This window comes from Ylistrum balloti, unplaced genomic scaffold (genome assembly GCF_031769215.1).
Source record: "Ylistrum balloti isolate Yb309-2 unplaced genomic scaffold, AGI_CSIRO_Ybal_v1 Utg370666, whole genome shotgun sequence".
Taxonomy (NCBI): Eukaryota; Metazoa; Mollusca; class Bivalvia; order Pectinida; family Pectinidae; genus Ylistrum; species Ylistrum balloti.
Window position 1 is genome coordinate 191942 of NW_026782403.1, and position 18915 is coordinate 210856.

At 40.1% G+C, this 18915-nt stretch overlaps 1 protein-coding gene across 5 annotated transcripts in view; it reads left to right on the plus strand.

Annotated features, from left to right (window-relative positions):
- Positions 1-18019, plus strand: part of LOC132557376 (uncharacterized) — a 94770-nt gene extending 76751 nt beyond the window's left edge. For all 5 annotated transcript variants that reach the window (XM_060221872.1, XM_060221876.1, XM_060221874.1 and 2 more), the window contains one exon: positions 16065-18019. In XM_060221872.1, coding sequence (XP_060077855.1) covers positions 16065-16458 — 394 coding nt within the window. In that variant the 3' untranslated portion in view covers positions 16459-18019. The remainder of the gene's footprint in view (positions 1-16064) is intronic.
- Positions 18020-18915: the final 896 nt, after the last annotated feature.

The window sequence follows — 18915 nt, forward strand, 5'->3', positions numbered from 1 at the left end:
ATTACTACATTTGATTGACGTTGAGCTGATCCTGTGATCCAGCCTCCGTACCAACCGTAATACACGTGTGACGTAAACGTATGGCTACGTTTACTATTCCAGATCGTGATGCTGGAGTATAAGGTACACTTTAGGTCAGTGTAGGATTTAGATCCTCTTTGGGGATAATAAAGATACGTATACGTGTTTCAACATACATGCTATAGGATCACGAGAGACATAGTACAGTGAGGAGGTAAAATAAGCAGGGGTGAAATTAGTCCTGAATTAGGCGTGTCCCTAACAGTACCAACATCGGCCAGGCTATTGTATAACGTCCAGTTCTATGATATATCTTTTTTTTTGGTGACCATGTTGGGTGTATGTTTTACATCAGGCTTACTGTAAACTCTCTCTTTGGTAGTTACTACTGTCGGATTGACTTATATACAAGTACATTATACATGTACTGAAGCGATCTGCCACCCGGAAGTGTTAATCGCCTAAGGCTGCAGTACTGTAAATGGTGGTCGGGTACATTTACCTGAAATATTCACACAGATAAGCTATGCTGACTAATTATTTTTTCCATTCCTACGGAACATCGTGACACGTTACACGTGTACACACTCGTATCGGCGTATCGTAAGAATTACTTCTCGTTCAGATATTGTCTCTTAATTCACCCTTTAAATACATTATGTCTATCATTGCAAAGAGAATAAATTTGATAAGTCCTGAACAAGAAATGTAGTGATCGTAACCCCCGGTCTCTGGAGGATGATCGACCTTACCGTCCACCTTCGCGCTGATTCATCGTCGCGAACAAAGCACATCTTACACACTTTCGACTCCCATGCAATATGTATAGGGCTGTGATATTAAGGTACAAGGACACGTGTGTATGGAGAATTATAGATGCGTACATCCCACTGTTCAGATAAGTAGTCCTGATACAGAACAGCAGCTTGCGGTTATTGTTGTTGTTATCATGTTTTCTTTACTCTATGGAAAAATCTAGATTATAGTGGTCACATTGCTGTTTAACGTCACTACAGTAGGTCTAGGATGGTTCGCTGAACTTTTTTTTCGTAAATATATCATTTGAATTAATCTGAGAGCTTCGATTAGAATGTTAATGTTGTGTAGCACTAGTTCTATTACAGTTAAAGTACCACCTCAAACAACCATGTTTGCCAGACCGTGGTACCTATTAGAAGTACAGTTACAGTACCACTTCACACAATCCTGTTTACCTGACCGTGGTACCTATTAGAAGTACAGTTACAGTACCACTTCAGACAATCCTGTTTACCTGACCGTGGTACCTATTAGAAGTACAGTTACAGTACCACTTCGGACAATCCTGTTTACCTGACCGTGGTACCTATTAGAAGTTTGCCCTACCAGATATATATTTTGATAATGCCAACCTTTCCACAGCCAATTTATCGCGGAGGGTATAAACACTAATGCCGCTGGTTATGGCGATCTGATGGCTGAAGTCCCACTGGGACGTTAGTAGGACATCCCACAGAGAAACTAACAGATTGCCCATCTCATTCAGCCTCTGTATCCACCATAAGGCGGGAAGCTGGGGCCAGCAGTACGGAGAATAACAATGCTCGGTGTTTAGCTGTAAGGTGTGTAAGGAGTAAGCACAAACACACGGGGCCGTTATCTTTATACGATAAACGAAGCGTGTTCGATGTTTTAGCGGTGTATCTACCGAAAAAACGCCTGGTTTATAAATAACCTATTGGCCGTATTTTATTTTATATTTTCTTATATATTGTAAACAAATGCATAATAACTTTAAAGTGATAAGGTGTTATTTGAAGTAGGACCCCATCTGTGGCTTCGGATCAGAAGAGCACATCCACTTGTTTGAACTCGTGTGCAGTTGTTGGCAACCCAACATTCCTCAATATCAAAGCACCACCTGTCGGTAAATATGTCTACGTTTTACGTGCAGTTAACATTGTAATAAAATCGCTACGTTAAGTTTTAAAATGAGAGTTTGAATAATTGTATCATTAATCTGTTTTAAATATGAAGTTACTTTGTGGATCACTGATCGATGATACTTAACATGTTACAGAGATCAATAATTTATGCAAACCTCGAAGCACGCTTTACCTTTTCTCCTATAAACCCACCTGTTAATTTACGGCATTAAAACTGCCATTTGCTCATCTTTGTTATAGATTCATTATTTATACTGTAACAGCTTTCACAAGGCAGTTGTTCTATTTTATAAAGATTTACAGAATGTAAAGCACGGTAAGGTAACGGATCGAAAATGGATCAAGCTGGAAGAGTGCGGTATAGTGATGACCTAGATTCACAAACCATTTCAATAAAACCCACCAGTCCTACGCTATCATAAAATGACGATTCTCCGAGGAAAAAACGGCAGTGAATGGTAATTACTTCCAAGACTTGTAGTCGGGAATCTTATATATAGAGGTTATTTGTATTTTATAGCCCGAATGTCATTAGACTAGGACTCTTATTGACAGCGATTCAAAACGATTCTAAAACAGACTACTGACGACTTGTTTCTCTCACAGAAAGGTCTGCAAGATGATTGTGTTGTCAATGAAACGACTTTACATGATTTCAGATAGAGACGTGACACGTGATCAAGCACCTGACGAGTTGTAAGGATAGTAAGTCTTTCATTAAATACACTGTGGAAAGTGTCAGGAAGTTATTACTTATAAAACATATTTTGGAAAGCTGCAATATGTTGTCATATAACGAAACGAAACTGGGCGACGGTCTCGCAGCAGTGTAATTATCATCGGACTGGAATCCGCTATAGTTGTACATCACAATACTACAATTCATTTCCATTTACTAGTAAGAATATCAAATAGAAAGCAGTGTTATGTCCTGAGTCATTCTGAGTGTTGCCTTGAATCGCCCGTCGATGATGTGATCTGTTTAACCCCTAAATTTGGCGTATACCCAATTCAGGGCGTGGCGTCCCTGCAATCACTTCCGTCGAGGTAGCCACGTCATTGTCGTAGCAACAAATCTGTATCAAAGACAGGAGACAACAATATCGCAAGCCATTTTCTTCACGTTTAACAACCTTCCATACGAGACCATTATGAATACTCTGAAGGACAAAAATATAAACTCAGTAGTACAGACTTCCCATGTGTGTTTTGAGCCATAATGATTGCACGCAGCTCTGATTTGTCTGTCTTAGACAAAATAACGGACGGAATGTGTCATAGGTGATTATTAAATTTGTCATAATGTGTGTCTGTCTGTTGAGTGTAACGTGACGGTAGATACGACATGTGACCCGAGATGATGACCTTTTACAGACGACGGGGGGCTAGTTATTTCTGGAGCCGATAATAGACTTAGTTACTGCATGTAAATGGTCTTCAGTCTGTCACGTTTCCAGAAATGGACGCCTGTCATAATATTGACTTAAAAGGAGGAATATGATTACATTACTCTTTCAGTAATGGCGGTGTATCGATCATTTCCATGTTTCCAAGTGTCCCCCGGCGCTATCCTCATACCAATCCCTGATTGTTTAAATCACCTTAACATTCAAACTGAATCAGCCAAGATCATTTTAGTTTTTAACAAGTTGTCTTTAAGTTGGATAGCCAATAAATAACTAGCGGACCTGCTTTGAGAGATGCATGTCTCAACCACCCGGTCCAACCCATCACGGCCATACGCTGCTTGAGGGACCAAGTATACTCCGGATGGGAGCGAATGCAATTACCTCGGCTGTTAGTGATTTTATAACGCTATGGACAATACTGTATGGCAGGAAACGGAGCAGACATTTAATCAATGAAGAAAACTATCAATAAAGTAAACACATTGGATATGAATGGCGAGTTCGGTAAAATTTGCTCCATGCGATGGTTAGTTAGAATCAATTGGAAGAGATGAGGTGACAAGGTACCGATCCATTAGGGCAGTCAAGCGTGCCAAATATAACGTGCTCTCTTATTGCCACGTGCCTTATGAAATAAACATCGCTACATAACAAAATTATTGGTGATGATCGATCCGTTTGGATGCAGGCCTTTTTTCTTTCTACATCACCATTTCATTAATTCTGTAGAAGCGTCATTGAAATGTCGTGTCGTTCTGACACCGAACAAATTGGTAATGACTCAGTGTCACGAACAGGGCCAAGTCTAATGCTGATGAATCTTAAATGGCGACATCCTCTAAAATCACAATACATTACTTTTTCAATGTACAACTATATACTCAGAACATCCATGGTTTGTCATTTACATCCATGTACAATGTTCTACTTCCGCTACAGACAGACGTCTACTTCCGGATCGGAAATAGTACATGTATTGATTTTTTTATTGCGACATGCTGCCTGAGATATTCAGTATTGTTTGAATTTTGATATTTAGTATTTATTATTTGTTCTGATTTGTGGGGATAATATTTTCCGTTAGGATGCCACGCGTTGTGTTTTAACTATAACACGAACATCTTCAGTATGGGCTAAACTCTAAGTGCTTCCTACCAGTAGACACACGTAGATACATGTACGTGTATCATCATAAGATAGTTAAGTTACAACAGGCCCACTCTGTCACACGTGTAGTTGTGTCGGTGACCAAGTACTTGCCAGGCACTTCACAATTAACATTCCAATGCACGTGCATGCATTTACCGCTTTTCGCATTCAAACCTTTGCCAAAATTGCATATCTTGTCAAAAGCCGATCACTTTGAACAACTCGTAGTATTACCATTACACGGTTAGCGTACAAAAACTGTGTTACACTTCAGAAATGACTTATGAGTATAAGAACACCAAATGTAATGCGTGTTTCCCTGTATGGGTTATTTAAATCTTTGTAGTGCACTGCATGTGCACGATGAAAGGAATAACGTTTATTATCTGCAAGAGAAACACGGTACAATGTACATATTTCAGAACTATAACATGACTATTAACTCACCTCTATTTACATCTCCATACTTACGATAAGCACCTTATTATAGCCAATAGGTGCCGTGCCAACGTACTAAAGATACACCAAACATCATCAAAGGGAGGTAATCAGAAGATAAGACCCCCAAGTCGAACAAAGTTTGCTGATGCTATTTCCACTCCACAAAATAAGTAAACGAACGTCATTCACAGTTTTGCATACAAAAACGTTTCAATAAATGCAATCAGTAGGTATTTTAGAGTGTGGTAATGGAATCGAATTTAAAGGCATCACCATAGTGTCATGTATTTGTGTGGGACTCGCTCGTAAGAGCGTGTCTTGCCATATAATCTGTATTATGTCCCGTTACTAGTCCCGCCCACTCTTTAAGTTTGAATTCTAGGGAAAGGCGTGATACTGGAGGATATCATGTAGTGTTATATACAATACGTCCATCCGTCCGTTTGTGCGATATTGTATGGAAGTCGATGTACCTATCCCAGGGTGTGATGATATAATTTATAGACAAGTCTGTATATCCTAGGGTGTGGTGATCAGGGATGCATGTAACTATGTTAACTGAGAGCTGTGCGTCGCTATAGATACGTAAATGTCAGTGGTACCATTAGGATGGTTGCTCGCTGTTTCGTACACACCCAGATCTTCATTACAATGTTGAATGCAGTCTCTGATCACGTAAATGTCGGATCAGGAGGACATTAGTTTTCAGTAGGGTGCTATGCTGGCTTGACGTAACAAAATTACACCAAATGTCTCTCTAGCATCACCTTCGCCCCCGATAAATGGCTAACAACATCTCTCAACATATTACATCTTCCTGTATACATGAATCAACATCTCTGACGTCTTTCTGTATACGTATATCAACATCTCTCAAGCCTTTCTGTAAACATACATCAACATCTCTCACTCCTTTCTGTAAACACACATCAACATCTCTCAAGCCTTTCTGTAAACATACATCAACATCTCTCACTCCTTTCTGTATACGTATATCAACATCTCTCACGTCTTCCTGTATAGATACATCAACATCTCTCACTCCTTTCTGTAAACACACATCAACATCTCTCAAGCCTTTCGGTATACGTATATCAACATCTCTCAAGTCTTCCTGTATAGATACATCAACATCTCTCAAGCCTTTCTGTATACGTATATCAATATCTCTCACGCCTTCCTGTAAACATATATCAACATCTCTTACGCCTTTCTCTATACATGAATCAACATCACTTACGATTTCCTTTATACATACAGCAATATTTCGCAATGTGTCTTAGTAAATATGAACATCTCTTACGCCTCTCCGCATGTATCAACATCTCCCACACCTCGTATTGTCAACCTGAACATTTTGTATACATGTTTTGATATCTCTAACGCCTCTCTGTAATATAAGCGCAAGTCTTGTGAACATGAACAGTTCTCTGTATATCTTCATCTTTATGTATGTTAGGCAATCTACCTATGAAATAGTGTACATATTCCCGCTTGTTTTGTATCACCAACAATTTGAACACGTGTGTATTATCAATACAAAAATGTGTTGCTTAATATTTGATAAAACATGATTCCCGTCGAGGTAGAGAGGCTTGTGGAACCTTCTGATTTTACGAGCGCCGTATCGATTTCACATACGTCTCCAGTTAATTTATGTAAAACATTAAAATACAGACATCCCGGGTTATATTTTCATTCTACGCTAATGACAAGTCAATCTTTGGTCGGGATTTCTTGTCTAACCATCCTGACTCGGTGCCTTTTAAGCATGTGCTTAAGTATGCACGATTCCGGCAATACCGTCAGACGTGACGAGACAACAGGCTTCGCGGCAATCTTTAAACAAGGAAGTGTACAACTTGCGACTGGGGACAAACAGCCCATGAGATAGGTACTAACCAAATTCAAGGCAGGTGTTCAGGGAAAGCTAGTTAAGACAGGCATTGACCTTGGAAAACATTTCAAACTTGGCAGGACTAATGAAGGTCAAAGCGAGATTCAATACTTTTGTGGCTAAATTTAAGAATGCCTCGCGTTGAAAGGTTTGATATTGTTGAAGGAAATGACGAGGATGCCACGTTGGTTAAGGCGAAGACAAACTTTAAATGACCTCTATGACTTATTTAACATGACTATACATTTACCTTCCAGAGTATAACGCAAATTGGACGAAGTTATAGGACAGCATGCAATAAAGACTTCAGTTCAAGGGAGATAATCTTTTATTACAAATAAGTTAAGAATTAAAGAAAGAATACTGTTGTTTATTCTCTGGAAACATGCCGTAGAAACGATGCGACTAAATGTCTATGTGTTATAGTAAAGTACAAGTTATATGCTAACATCAATATAATTGTTCAGTATGGTACAGCTCGACAACCCTTTTAGATTCTGATTGACGCAGGTAATAAAGGCTTCCTCTAATTATCTTACATAAGAGTGTGTTGCTAAAGTTCCCTGTATTTCTTGGCCAACACAATTGATAAGATATTGTTAACGGTTGGCGCTACATGTCGAGGTGTAGAGGTATGTACCCCTGGCTCAGCCCCATCGTGTTCTAGGCCGTAATTACCCAGCGTTTGATCACCCCTGACCTGTGTGTTCCCTAGCTTTTGTTGATGATTCCGCACTTACATGGTTCCGTCGAGAAGCGGTATGCCATTTCCCCTGTTATGAGAAAATTCCCCCCTCTCTTTATATTACTTCGACATGAAAGACACATACAAATACTCTATCTATTAATATTACGGCACATTTCCCAGAGAAGGTTTTTGGTGTATCGCAATGCGGCAGACGTTTTTCATTCCACTTGTTCGGAAGCTCTGCTTCTAAGATTAAGCCGACATTTTCGAAATACGAACAAAAGTGAGAGTGGGTTATAAGACGTTAGCCGGGGAAGATGATGAACCAACTTGTGACGGACATGTCCGACACCCACCGGCCCCTATGTCAGTAAGTATTCGTTACAGATAAGGGGACCAGTGTACCGCTATAATAGATTCTCGTTACTGACGAGATCAGGCCTGCTAGTAACCCCCCATGATTTTACAGGAAAAATTTGGCTGACTATACCATTGTCTAGTAGTAACACTATGGAACTTATTTTTGGAAGTAACCTGGATGGTTGCTGTATTTTTCAGTAGTCCATTCAATGGCGTTGGATAAGAGTCCGTTATAGGATCATAGATTAAGACCCTGGTATGTTGTATTGTTCTTTAAAAATGTGTTGATCGACTTAGCCAGTCTTTGGTTCTGTATGTATATCTTTTTTCACTGTGTCGCCATGGAAGTAATGATGATAGGTGAGTGTCAGCTCGTCCGTTACATTTTGTACCTGTAATTGTGTACGTATGTTATAGTCTTCATAGTCTGATGTAAAGTGGAAGGACGGAATGCTTAGCTCGGATGTTTTGGTGCATGGTATCAGGTATATCTGATTTTAAACCAACTGCCAGTGTAGTGTCGGTCCGTGAGATAATCTACATACCTTGTGTAGTGTCGGTCCGTGACATAACCCAAATACAGTATATAGTGTCGGGACTTTGAGATGACCCTCATACATGTACAGTGTCGTAATGGAAAGACTCCAAGATAATCTACATACCGTATGTAGTGTCGGGACTTTGAGATAATCTGCATACCGTATGTAGTGTCGGGACTTTGAGATAATCTGCATACTGTATGTAGCGTCGGGACTTTGTGATAATCTGCATACCGTATAGTGTCGGTCCGTGAGATAATCTACATACCTTGTGTAGTGTCGGTCCATGAGATAACCCAAATGCAGTATATAGTGTCGGGACTTTGAGATAATCCACATACTGAGTGTAGTGTCGGGACTTTGAGATAATCCACATACCGTGTGTAGTGTCGGGACTTTGAGATAATCTACAAACAGCATAAAGTGTCGGGACTGAGATAATCTACATAACTTGTGTAATGTCAACATGGAGTGTGAAGTGTCTGGACTGCTAGCGACCTACTGTCACCGTGTGTCTGGACCGTGAGTTTACACGGCCATTGTCGGAGTAAATTGTCGAGGCTGGATGATAACTTCCTGTGGCAATGTACGGTTAGGTCTGCTGATCAGTCATGTACATGTTCTTTTTAACCCAGCTGGAGCATTATTCTAATTGGTTATGAAATCACACGGAACTAGTTTTACAAATCGAATTCTAGACCTGTACAGAATGGTAAACCCCGATACCCCATCATAACCGGAGCATGCTGTGTTAGAAACGGTGTTACCGAGGTTATTGATCCATTGAAATTTACAAGCATTGATACTGATAAGTAGGTCACTGAGACCCAATGATTCATTGGGAAGGATGTGCAATGTGTATTTACAGAAGTGACAACTGTGAGGTGTGTATCAGAGCCATTGTGGAGTCAGCCAGGATCAATTCATAGACAATACGTATATAAAACGACTCGGCTGAAAACAAAATGAGCTCTTGTTTGATATCAAGAATATTCTTTATCCCTTTAGTTCATTATAAGTAGTTGGACTGTCTGAAGTTCAACTTACCCATGTCATGTCTTATCGACTGACATTCAGTGTCGCCGTACCCTGGCTAGATTATGACCGGAAGTAGTGACACGACGGTGAAGTCCTGTCGTGTCTGACAAAGTTGGACTACAAAACATCGGTAAAGCGATTGGACATGCGATATTCCCGGTCCTATATTCCCTGAAAAGCTTTACTGCACCTCGTCCGGCTGTTAATAAGAGCTGTGCCATACCGATCGATCACTTTCCGTCACAGGTATTACACGATGGACAACATTTTTACAATCACATCAGTGCACATCTGTCGTCAAGCCTACTAGACGTCTAAGGAGAAATGACTGTTACCGATTTTTATGTCGCTTTATGTTTATACCTGACGTCACGGGATCCCAATTTCACTCTGTGTAAAGTATCGTGGATTAAAACAATCCCAAAGTAACATTTTCAGTTTAAATTTTTTTTATTGCCGTAGAACATAGAACATTGCTCTCTACTGCAAAAGGGTTGTGCCGTTTTGAACGCGGAACCGCCATAATGTGCTTTTAACAAAAGCAGAACTTCCGTACCCTCGTCGATTCCGAATTCTCTCTCTTCCGTCTGGAAGAAAAAAATATGAGTATTACATTCTGAGAATTGCGATCGATATAGCATCAGTGTCATTTATATTCCACATGAATATCTAACCATCTGTGTAAACTATCACTGTCGTCTTGAGATCTGTTTGTGTAAGGGTACTAATAACGTCTGTCCTAAACAATACACAGCTGGTGGATAAACTTCTGTCCTAAACAATACACAGCTGGTGGATAAACTTCTGTCCTAAACAATACACAGCTGGTGGATAAACTTCTGTCCTAAACAATACACAGCTGGTGGATAAACTTCTGTCCTAAACAATACACAGCTGATGGATAAACGCCTGTCCTAAACAATACACAGCTGGTGGATAAACTTCTGTCCTAAACAATACACAGCTGGTGGATAAACTTCTGTCCTAAACAATACACAGCTGGTGGATAAACTTCTGTCCTAAACAATACACAGCTGGTGGATAAACTTCTGTCCTAAACAATTCTCAGCTGATGGATAAACGTCTTTCCTAAACAATTCTCAGCTGATGGATAAACTTCTGTCCTAAACAATTCTCAGCTGGTGTATAAACTTCTGTCCTAAACAATACACAGCTGATGGATAAACTTCTGTCCTAAACAATACACAGCTGGTGTATAAACTTCTGTCCTAAACAATACACAGCTGGTGGATAAACTTCTGTCCTAAACAATACACAGCTGGTGGATAAACGTCTGTCCTAAACAATACACAGCTGGTGGATAAACTTCTGTCCTAAACAATACACAGCTGGTGGATAAACTATCTTTGTCGTCTTAAGATCTGGTTGTGTAAGGATACTAACAATTTCTGTCTTAAAATAGGCGGATACTATAATCCTCTCGACACGACATGCCGTAAAAACTGCCAGGAGGAGACAGGCGGACGACACAAATATCGATTGTGGTCATGGTTTACGTTAAAAAGTTAAAAAGATTAGTATTTGAAAGATCATAAAAAGTAGAAGAACAGAGATTTGATTAAAAATGTAATCCCGACGGAGACACGGAGTGCAGATTGATTAATGACCGGCTGTGTGTGATTGATGTCGGAGATTTAAATAAGATTGTTAAAGAGATTCTTCAGATGACTTTATACTGGTGTTATCCATATTGTCAATCTTGAATTAGCCAAACTTGTTGTTGCATGTCAGTGTGTTTTTATTGTACATGTATTGCACTTATTTCACCATTGTCTATGTTGTATAACTGCAAAGCATGTTTTTATTTATGTGAACACTAACAACAATATGTATTGAATTTCGATTTGACGGTTAAATCTTCTTTACAGTTATAACAAAACTTAATTCTGAATATTGTACATTTACAACTTTAACAACTACCATCTGTTCAGGCATGCTATCCCCTGTAGGGGATTAATTTGTATTGGGATTAAATTCAAGCCTCTCCCCTGTAGAAAGTCAAGCCTCTCCCCTGTAGAAAGTCAAGCCTCTCCCCTGTAGAAATGGATTAATTAGTATTGGGATTAAAGTCAAGCCCCTCCCCTGTATAAGGTGATTAATTAGTATTGGGATTAAAGTCAAGCCCCTCCCCTGTATAAGGGGATTAATTAGTATTAGGATTAAAGTCAAGCCCCTCCCCTGTAGAAGGGGATTAATTAGTATTGGGATTAAAGTCAAGCCCTTCCCCTGTAGAAGGGGATTAATTAGTATTGGAATTAAAGTCAAGCCCCTCCCCTGTAGAAAGTCAAGCCCCTCCCCTGTAGAAGGGGATTAATTAGTATTGGGATTAAAGTCAAGCCCCTCCCCTGTAGAAGGGGATTAATTAGTATTGGGATTAAAGTCAAGCCCCTCCCTTGTAGAAGGGGATTAACTAGTATTGGGATTAAAGTCAAGTCCCTCCCCTGTAGAAGGGGATTAATTAGTATTGGGATTAAAGTCAAGTCCCTCCCCTGTAGAAGGGGATTAATTAGTATTGGGATTAAAGTCAAGCCCCTCCCTTGTAGAAGGGGATTAACTAGTATTGGGATTAAAGTCAAGTCCCTCCCCTGTAGAAGGGGATTAATTAGTATTGGGATTAAAGTCAAGCCTCTCCCCTGTAGGGGATTAATTAGTATTGGGATTAAAGTCAAGCCCTTCCCCTGTAGAAGTGGATTAATTAGTATTGGGATTAAAGTCAAGCCCCTCCCCTGTAGAAGGGGATTAATTAGTATTGGGATTAAAGTCAAGCCTCTCTGAAGAAAAGGGGATTAATTTACTGTTTTTACTGTGGATTGAGACAAGCCCTCTGCAGGCCCCTGTCCTTATAAGAGGGGATTCATTTGTATTGTGGATTTGATAAAGTTCCTTGTTTTACGGGACATATCTAACCAACCGCTCACCCCACCCACCTCCATCCCGAAACTGTAGGGGGATGTCATTTATGTCGTGGAATTGAGTCCTTCACCGTTTGGGAGAGGATTAATATAAAATAGGTTGGGTCTACGTGAGCCATTATGTCCTGTATGTGCTGCCGTACACATTGTAGACATTGAGTCAGTTGGTTGTAGTACTGTCGGGAGGGTGTAAGGACATACCAGTGTTTTCCTCCTCACTAGAGACATGTGTTTTGGTGTACACAAAGTGTAGGCTGGCGCTATAAGAATCACATGCCTTGAATTCCTGGCTAAGTGGCGAACTAATCCCTACTGATGAGAATGCGTACGGATTATTATTGCCCTCACAGCTGACGCATGGGAGTACAGGAGCCTGGCTAGCACCACAAGGTCGCTTACTTTCACTTTCGTTCACGACATATCACTGTTTTAGACAGATACTCAACAGAGCGCCGAGAATTACGATGAATTATTAAGTAAAGAATGTACACTATAAAGACGGAAGCCAAAACTAAAGCCATTCCTTAGTGATGGGATGATATGTATACAGGGAGTGAAAGGGTGATATGTATACAGGGAGTGGTAGGGTGATGTGTATACAGGGAGTGGTAGGGTGATGTATATACAGGGGATGATGGGGTGATATGTATACAGGTAGTGGTAGGGTGATGTGTATACAGGGGATGATGGGGTGATATGTATACAGGTAGTGGTAGGGTGATGTGTATACAGGGGATGATGGGGTAATATGTATACAGGTAGTATTAGGGTGATGTGTATACAGGGGATGATGGGGTGATATGTATACAGGTAGTGGTAGGGTGATGTGTATACAGGGGATGATGGGGTGATATGTATACAGGGAGTGAAGGGGTGATGTGTATACAGGGAGTGATGGGGTGATATGTATACAGGGGGTAATTGGCTGATATGTATACAGGGAGTGGTAGGGATTATATGTATACAGGGGATGATGGTGTGATATGTATACAGGGAGTGAAGGGGTGATGTGTATACAGGGAGTGGTAGGGATTATATGTATACAGGGGATGATGGGATGATATGTATACAGGGGGTAATTGGGTGATATGTATACCGGGAGTGGTAGGGATTATATGTATACAGGGAGTGATGGGATGATATGTATACAGGGAGTGGTAGGGATTATATGTATACAGGGGATGATTGGGTGATATGTATACAGGGAGTGAAGGGGTGATATGTATACCGGGAGTGATTGGGTGATATGTATACAGGGGATGATTGGGTGATATGTATACAGGGGATGATGGTGTGATATGTATACAGGGAGTGAAGGGGTGATATGTATACAGGGAGTGATTGGGTGATATGTATACAGGGAGTGATTGGGTGATATGTATACCGGGAGTGATTGGGTGATATGTATACCGGGAGTGGTAGGGATTATATGTATACAGGGGGTGATGGTGTGATATGTATACAGGGAGTGAAGGGGTGATATGTATACAGGGGATGATGGGATGATATGTATACAGGGGGTAATTGGGTGATATGTATACAGGGGATGATGGGATGATATGTATACAGGGAGTGATGGTGTGATATGTATACAGGGAGTGAAGGGGTGATATGTATACCGGGAGTGGTAGGGATTATATGTATACAGGGGGTGATGGTGTGATATGTATACAGGGAGTGAAGGGGTGATATGTATACAGGGGATGATGGGATGATATGTATACAGGGGGTAATTGGGTGATATGTATACAGGGGATGATGGGATGATATGTATACAGGGGGTAATTGGGTGATATGTATACAGGGAGTGGTAGGGATTATATGTATACAGGGGGTAATTGGGTGATATGTATACAGGGAGTGATGGTGTGATATGTATACAGGGAGTGGTAGGGATTATATGTATACAGGGGATGATTGGGTGATATGTATACCGGGAGTGGTAGGGATTATATGTATACAGGGGGTAATTGGGTGATATGTATACAGGGGGTGATTGGGTGATATGTATACAGGGGATGATTGGGTGATATGTATACAGGGGATGATGGTGTGATATGTATACAGGGAGTGAAGGGGTGATATGTATACAGGGGATGATGGGGTGATATGTATACAGGGAGTGATGGTGTGATATGTATACAGGGAGTGGTAGGATGATATGTATACAGGGAGTGGTAGGATGATATGTATACAGGGAGTGGTAGGGATTATATGTATACAGGGGATGATGGTGTGATATGTATACAGGGAGTGAAGGGGTGATGTGTATACAGGGAGTGGTAGGATGATATGTATACAGGGGGTAATTGGGTGATATGTATACCGGGAGTGATAGGGATTATATGTATACAGGGAGTGGTAGGGATTATATGTATACAGGGGATGATGGGATGATATGTATACAGGGGGTAATTGGGTGATATGTATACCGGGAGTGGTAGGGATTATATGTATACAGGGGATGATTGGGTGATATGTATACAGGGGATGATTGGGTGATATGTATACCGGGAGTAATTGGGTGATATGTATACAGGGAGTGGTAGGGATTATATGTATACAGGGGGTGATGGTGTGATATGTATACAGGGGGTAATTGGGTGATGTGTTTGAAGGAAGTGATGAAATGTTGATGGTTTGGTGTATTTATAGCTCATCACAAACATTGTTATGTGTTGTTACAGAGTATTGTCATGGCTACTTTACGAACATGTATCACACATGCTTTATGTTTTACCCTGTCTTCTAGTCCTGACCCTCTGTTATCGTACAGCTGGCACTGTCTCACACAAAAATCGAGTTTGTTCCCGGCAAAACGATTCACACGTGCGACCGAGCTATTTTTATAGTGTATGCCTTAGAACTGTTGATATTATGATCCCAAAATATGTCTGTAATTAAAAGCAGATCGACGGCTTCAGCTTCATCTTAAGTAAAAATTATTGAGAGCCATAAATGTCTTTGTAATGAAAATATACTGCATGTGTGTTAGAACCATTCCATAGGAAATCTAACGGGTCTTATTATTTGTTCATTCCACAAATTAAGAAACATTTGTAAAAAATATTTTAGGGGCTGTTATTATTGTAATGTACATGAGTAGTTCAATTGATACTGATTAGTTACAGAGTTTTAGATATTTTGGATACGCTGGTATTTCCTGGTACTGCGCGTGGTCCAAAGAGCTGAATTATAAGGATCTGCCCATAGAACCCCAGGGACAGACTTCTTAACTACTTTCACTCATGTTACATTTACATGTTTAAACGGATGCATTAATTACTCACAGTCCATATTGTTTTAGCCGTAACATTATCCCTGTTGGTTTGATACACAGAAAGTCCATCGAATCCTAGCGTCGTTAAATACTCGTTAATACACTTGATTATAACTTAGTATCCAGACAATGCGACCAATATAACTCGTCCAGTTTAAATGTATATCAACAAGTGTTACATGTGAATAATGTATTTCGTTAAAGTAAAACGACATATGACAGATGATTTTACGAAGCATTTTAATAACGTTGTGTCAGTAGTTCTAATCAATAGTTTCGTGTCAAATTCGGTTCAATAAGATTCCTGACTGAAGTATCACCCCATGCGTTTAAGTTTGGTATGAAGCTATGATAACTAATTGATTTGTCTTTTTTCATCAACAGCTTGGAAAGCCGAGACAACCCATTCGTCCCCGGAAGCGATCTCTGCAAAGAAGCTGAGGAGATTTTACAGAAAGCAACGATAATACGTGATAGGTTCATCTTAAGGGATGAGGCAGTTGATACACCGGATGGGGAAGTGACGTCAGAGACACAATCGCAACCTAACTCTCCAGGAAATGGAAAAGACTGTTCTGTAGTGGAGGAAGCACTTTCCCCACAAACTTCAGCCCCTGTGAACACTGCTCCAAAAGCTAGACAGAATGGTAAAATAGACGATTCAGTGTCGCCGACAACTGTTAAAGTGGAGGTGGGTGGGGGTCAGTCAGATGGTCTCACCGTCGTTGGAGATAGCAAAGACAAAAAGAAACAAAAGAAGTGCTGCAACATCATGTAGCATCGCCTGGACACGCCATTATACTGGATACATCCATTATCATTCATATTATCCGTTTGCTTGTGCCCATGTATTCATCTCCATACACCATATACAGAGTGTCTATTGTGGAGGCTTTCGACATGCTAGCAGTTTGAAATGAAGCAAACCTTCCAAGTGGGATAAAGAGACAGGAGGACGTGTTCAGCGTTTTCCTTGTGTCGACATTGTTAGTGTTTTTCCTTGTGTCGACATTCGGTGTATAAATTCCTAGTTTTACTTCAAACATATCTTATTTATTCAATGTCACCTTTGACGTCATCAACGTCGATTACAAGTGATATCATGTTCGTTTTCGCTTCACACCGTCTATCAAACCTGCAGTCATAGCCAACTGTGTTCATCATCGTATACACGTCACGTTCTGTTACAAAATCTTATTTTCCCTTTGATGCAGAAAACCAAAAGATATATATATCAGGATGTAATTATTGAAACGCGTACAGGTCTCCCTTTGGCTGTCCACGGCTACGTTACCCATTGGCTGCAGTGTTACATATACCAAATACGAGTTTGAATTTTGAAGTGCATTTTTTCTTGTGAAAACAGGAGTAAGATAACTTCAGTTTGAGTTTCAATATATGTAGAATTGATGAAGGATTACGTTTGAGCCATTGGAAATTTTAAGTAGGTGTATCTGGATATTGGAGTCTATCTCGGGTGATGGAGGTGTGTGCATGTCAAGGATCAGACATATTGCCTCATTAAAAGGCGTCTGCCATGTTGGATAGCCTTCTGCGACAGATTGAAAGTTTCGATTTTGTAATTGCCGCAGGATAATCCAATTTTACTTCAAATTGATGAATGCCGACGAAAGAAGAAATATTTCGTGAAAGGAATGTGAAATGAATTTAAGTCCTGCTTGTGGGAAATGTAAACAGAAAGAGACTGGTTCAACGTCAGTGAATTGATATTTCGTCAGTTGGTGTGAGATTTGGGAGAAGTGAGGTTATGGAGACGTACGTCGAAGCTGTAGGGTGCTGTGAATTTTTTTTACCCTCTACCAAACAGAAGTTGAACAATGATCCTCCATTTTCGATTTTGTTCGGGTTCGTAGTCAATGTCAAGGAAGATTTCGTGTTAGGAAATATTTCTTAATTTCGTTTTTGTTTTAATTTATAGCGCATCGTTAACTGATTTCGCTGAATATGCTATATATAAGTGATATTGTACAGTCCCAGACAAGTCTTATGTATTAATTTGTTGATTTTTCCCCTCGTCGACAGTTATACTGTTTGCTTCTGTCTTGTCGTTCGCAATCCGTTATTTTATCAAGTAGCAATTATGAGACATTGAACTGTTGACCCGATGACGTCGTCTTAAAAGAAATATGCCACACTTTCAAAAAACTCAAAATCAAACCAGAAGAAAGATATATATATATATAGGGAGAGGCGAAGATAATTTACGTTAAATTAAATAATATATTTTTTGCATTAGTGATATGTTTTGTTCTCGTGACGTTTTGTTCCATGTTTCCACACCGAAACCAGCATGGAATAAAATGATAAACACATGTTCACAGCTGTTTTTTCTCTATTCATTGTGTTAATGTCCATTTTATTTTGTTTTCGTTTGGTGTGACGTTGCAACATACTTTCCCAAGGGTAGCCATCTTACCTTATGGTTTAACTACAACAATCGATGTACATAAATGGAATTGTCTCGCAGATGAAAGCACGTGGAATACCATGTTCAGTTGTATCTGACTCACCCCATCCCTCCACGTTTCAGCTTCAATATGCAATATCGATTAGGGTCATAGGTTCTGGGATTGGTTGTCCCCATTTCAACTTATTTTTAAACAAGGAACATTGACAGGCTTATCAACTTTGACAAGGTGCGGTTGCAGCCTTTAAATAAGGAGGACTGACAGGCCAATCACCTTTGACAAGGTGCGGTTGCAGCCTTTAAATAAGGAGGATTGACAGGCCTATCACCTTTGACAAAGTGCGGTTACAGCCTTTAAATAAGGAAGATTGACAGGCCTGTCAACTTGACGAGGTGCGGTTGCAGCCTTTAAATACAAAATGATGAGATTTTTTATGATCTAGTCTAAGAGCATTCCATTTCACCCAAGACCAAGTTTCGTGATAACATCACAATTTATCCCCGTTCATCGGTCGTGCTTCCAGTAAACAGCTTTTTAAAACCTCCTTTGCCAGTTTTGGTGATTTTTATTCTTTTTGAATCATGGATGAATGAACTGAAGGTTCTAAAGTTCTTATCTCCCATTTCCCAACGAGAAGAGGTCACGTTGTTTATACAGGAAAATAACGATCATCGTTTGTTACGTGTCATTTAGATTGGAAATAATTTAAACATTGTATGAATTATCGGCATGGGCATTGTCATCTTTCATTGAAAGTTTGACGTTTGTACAGTATGACCTTGATTGACCTCCATGAGTGGAGGGGT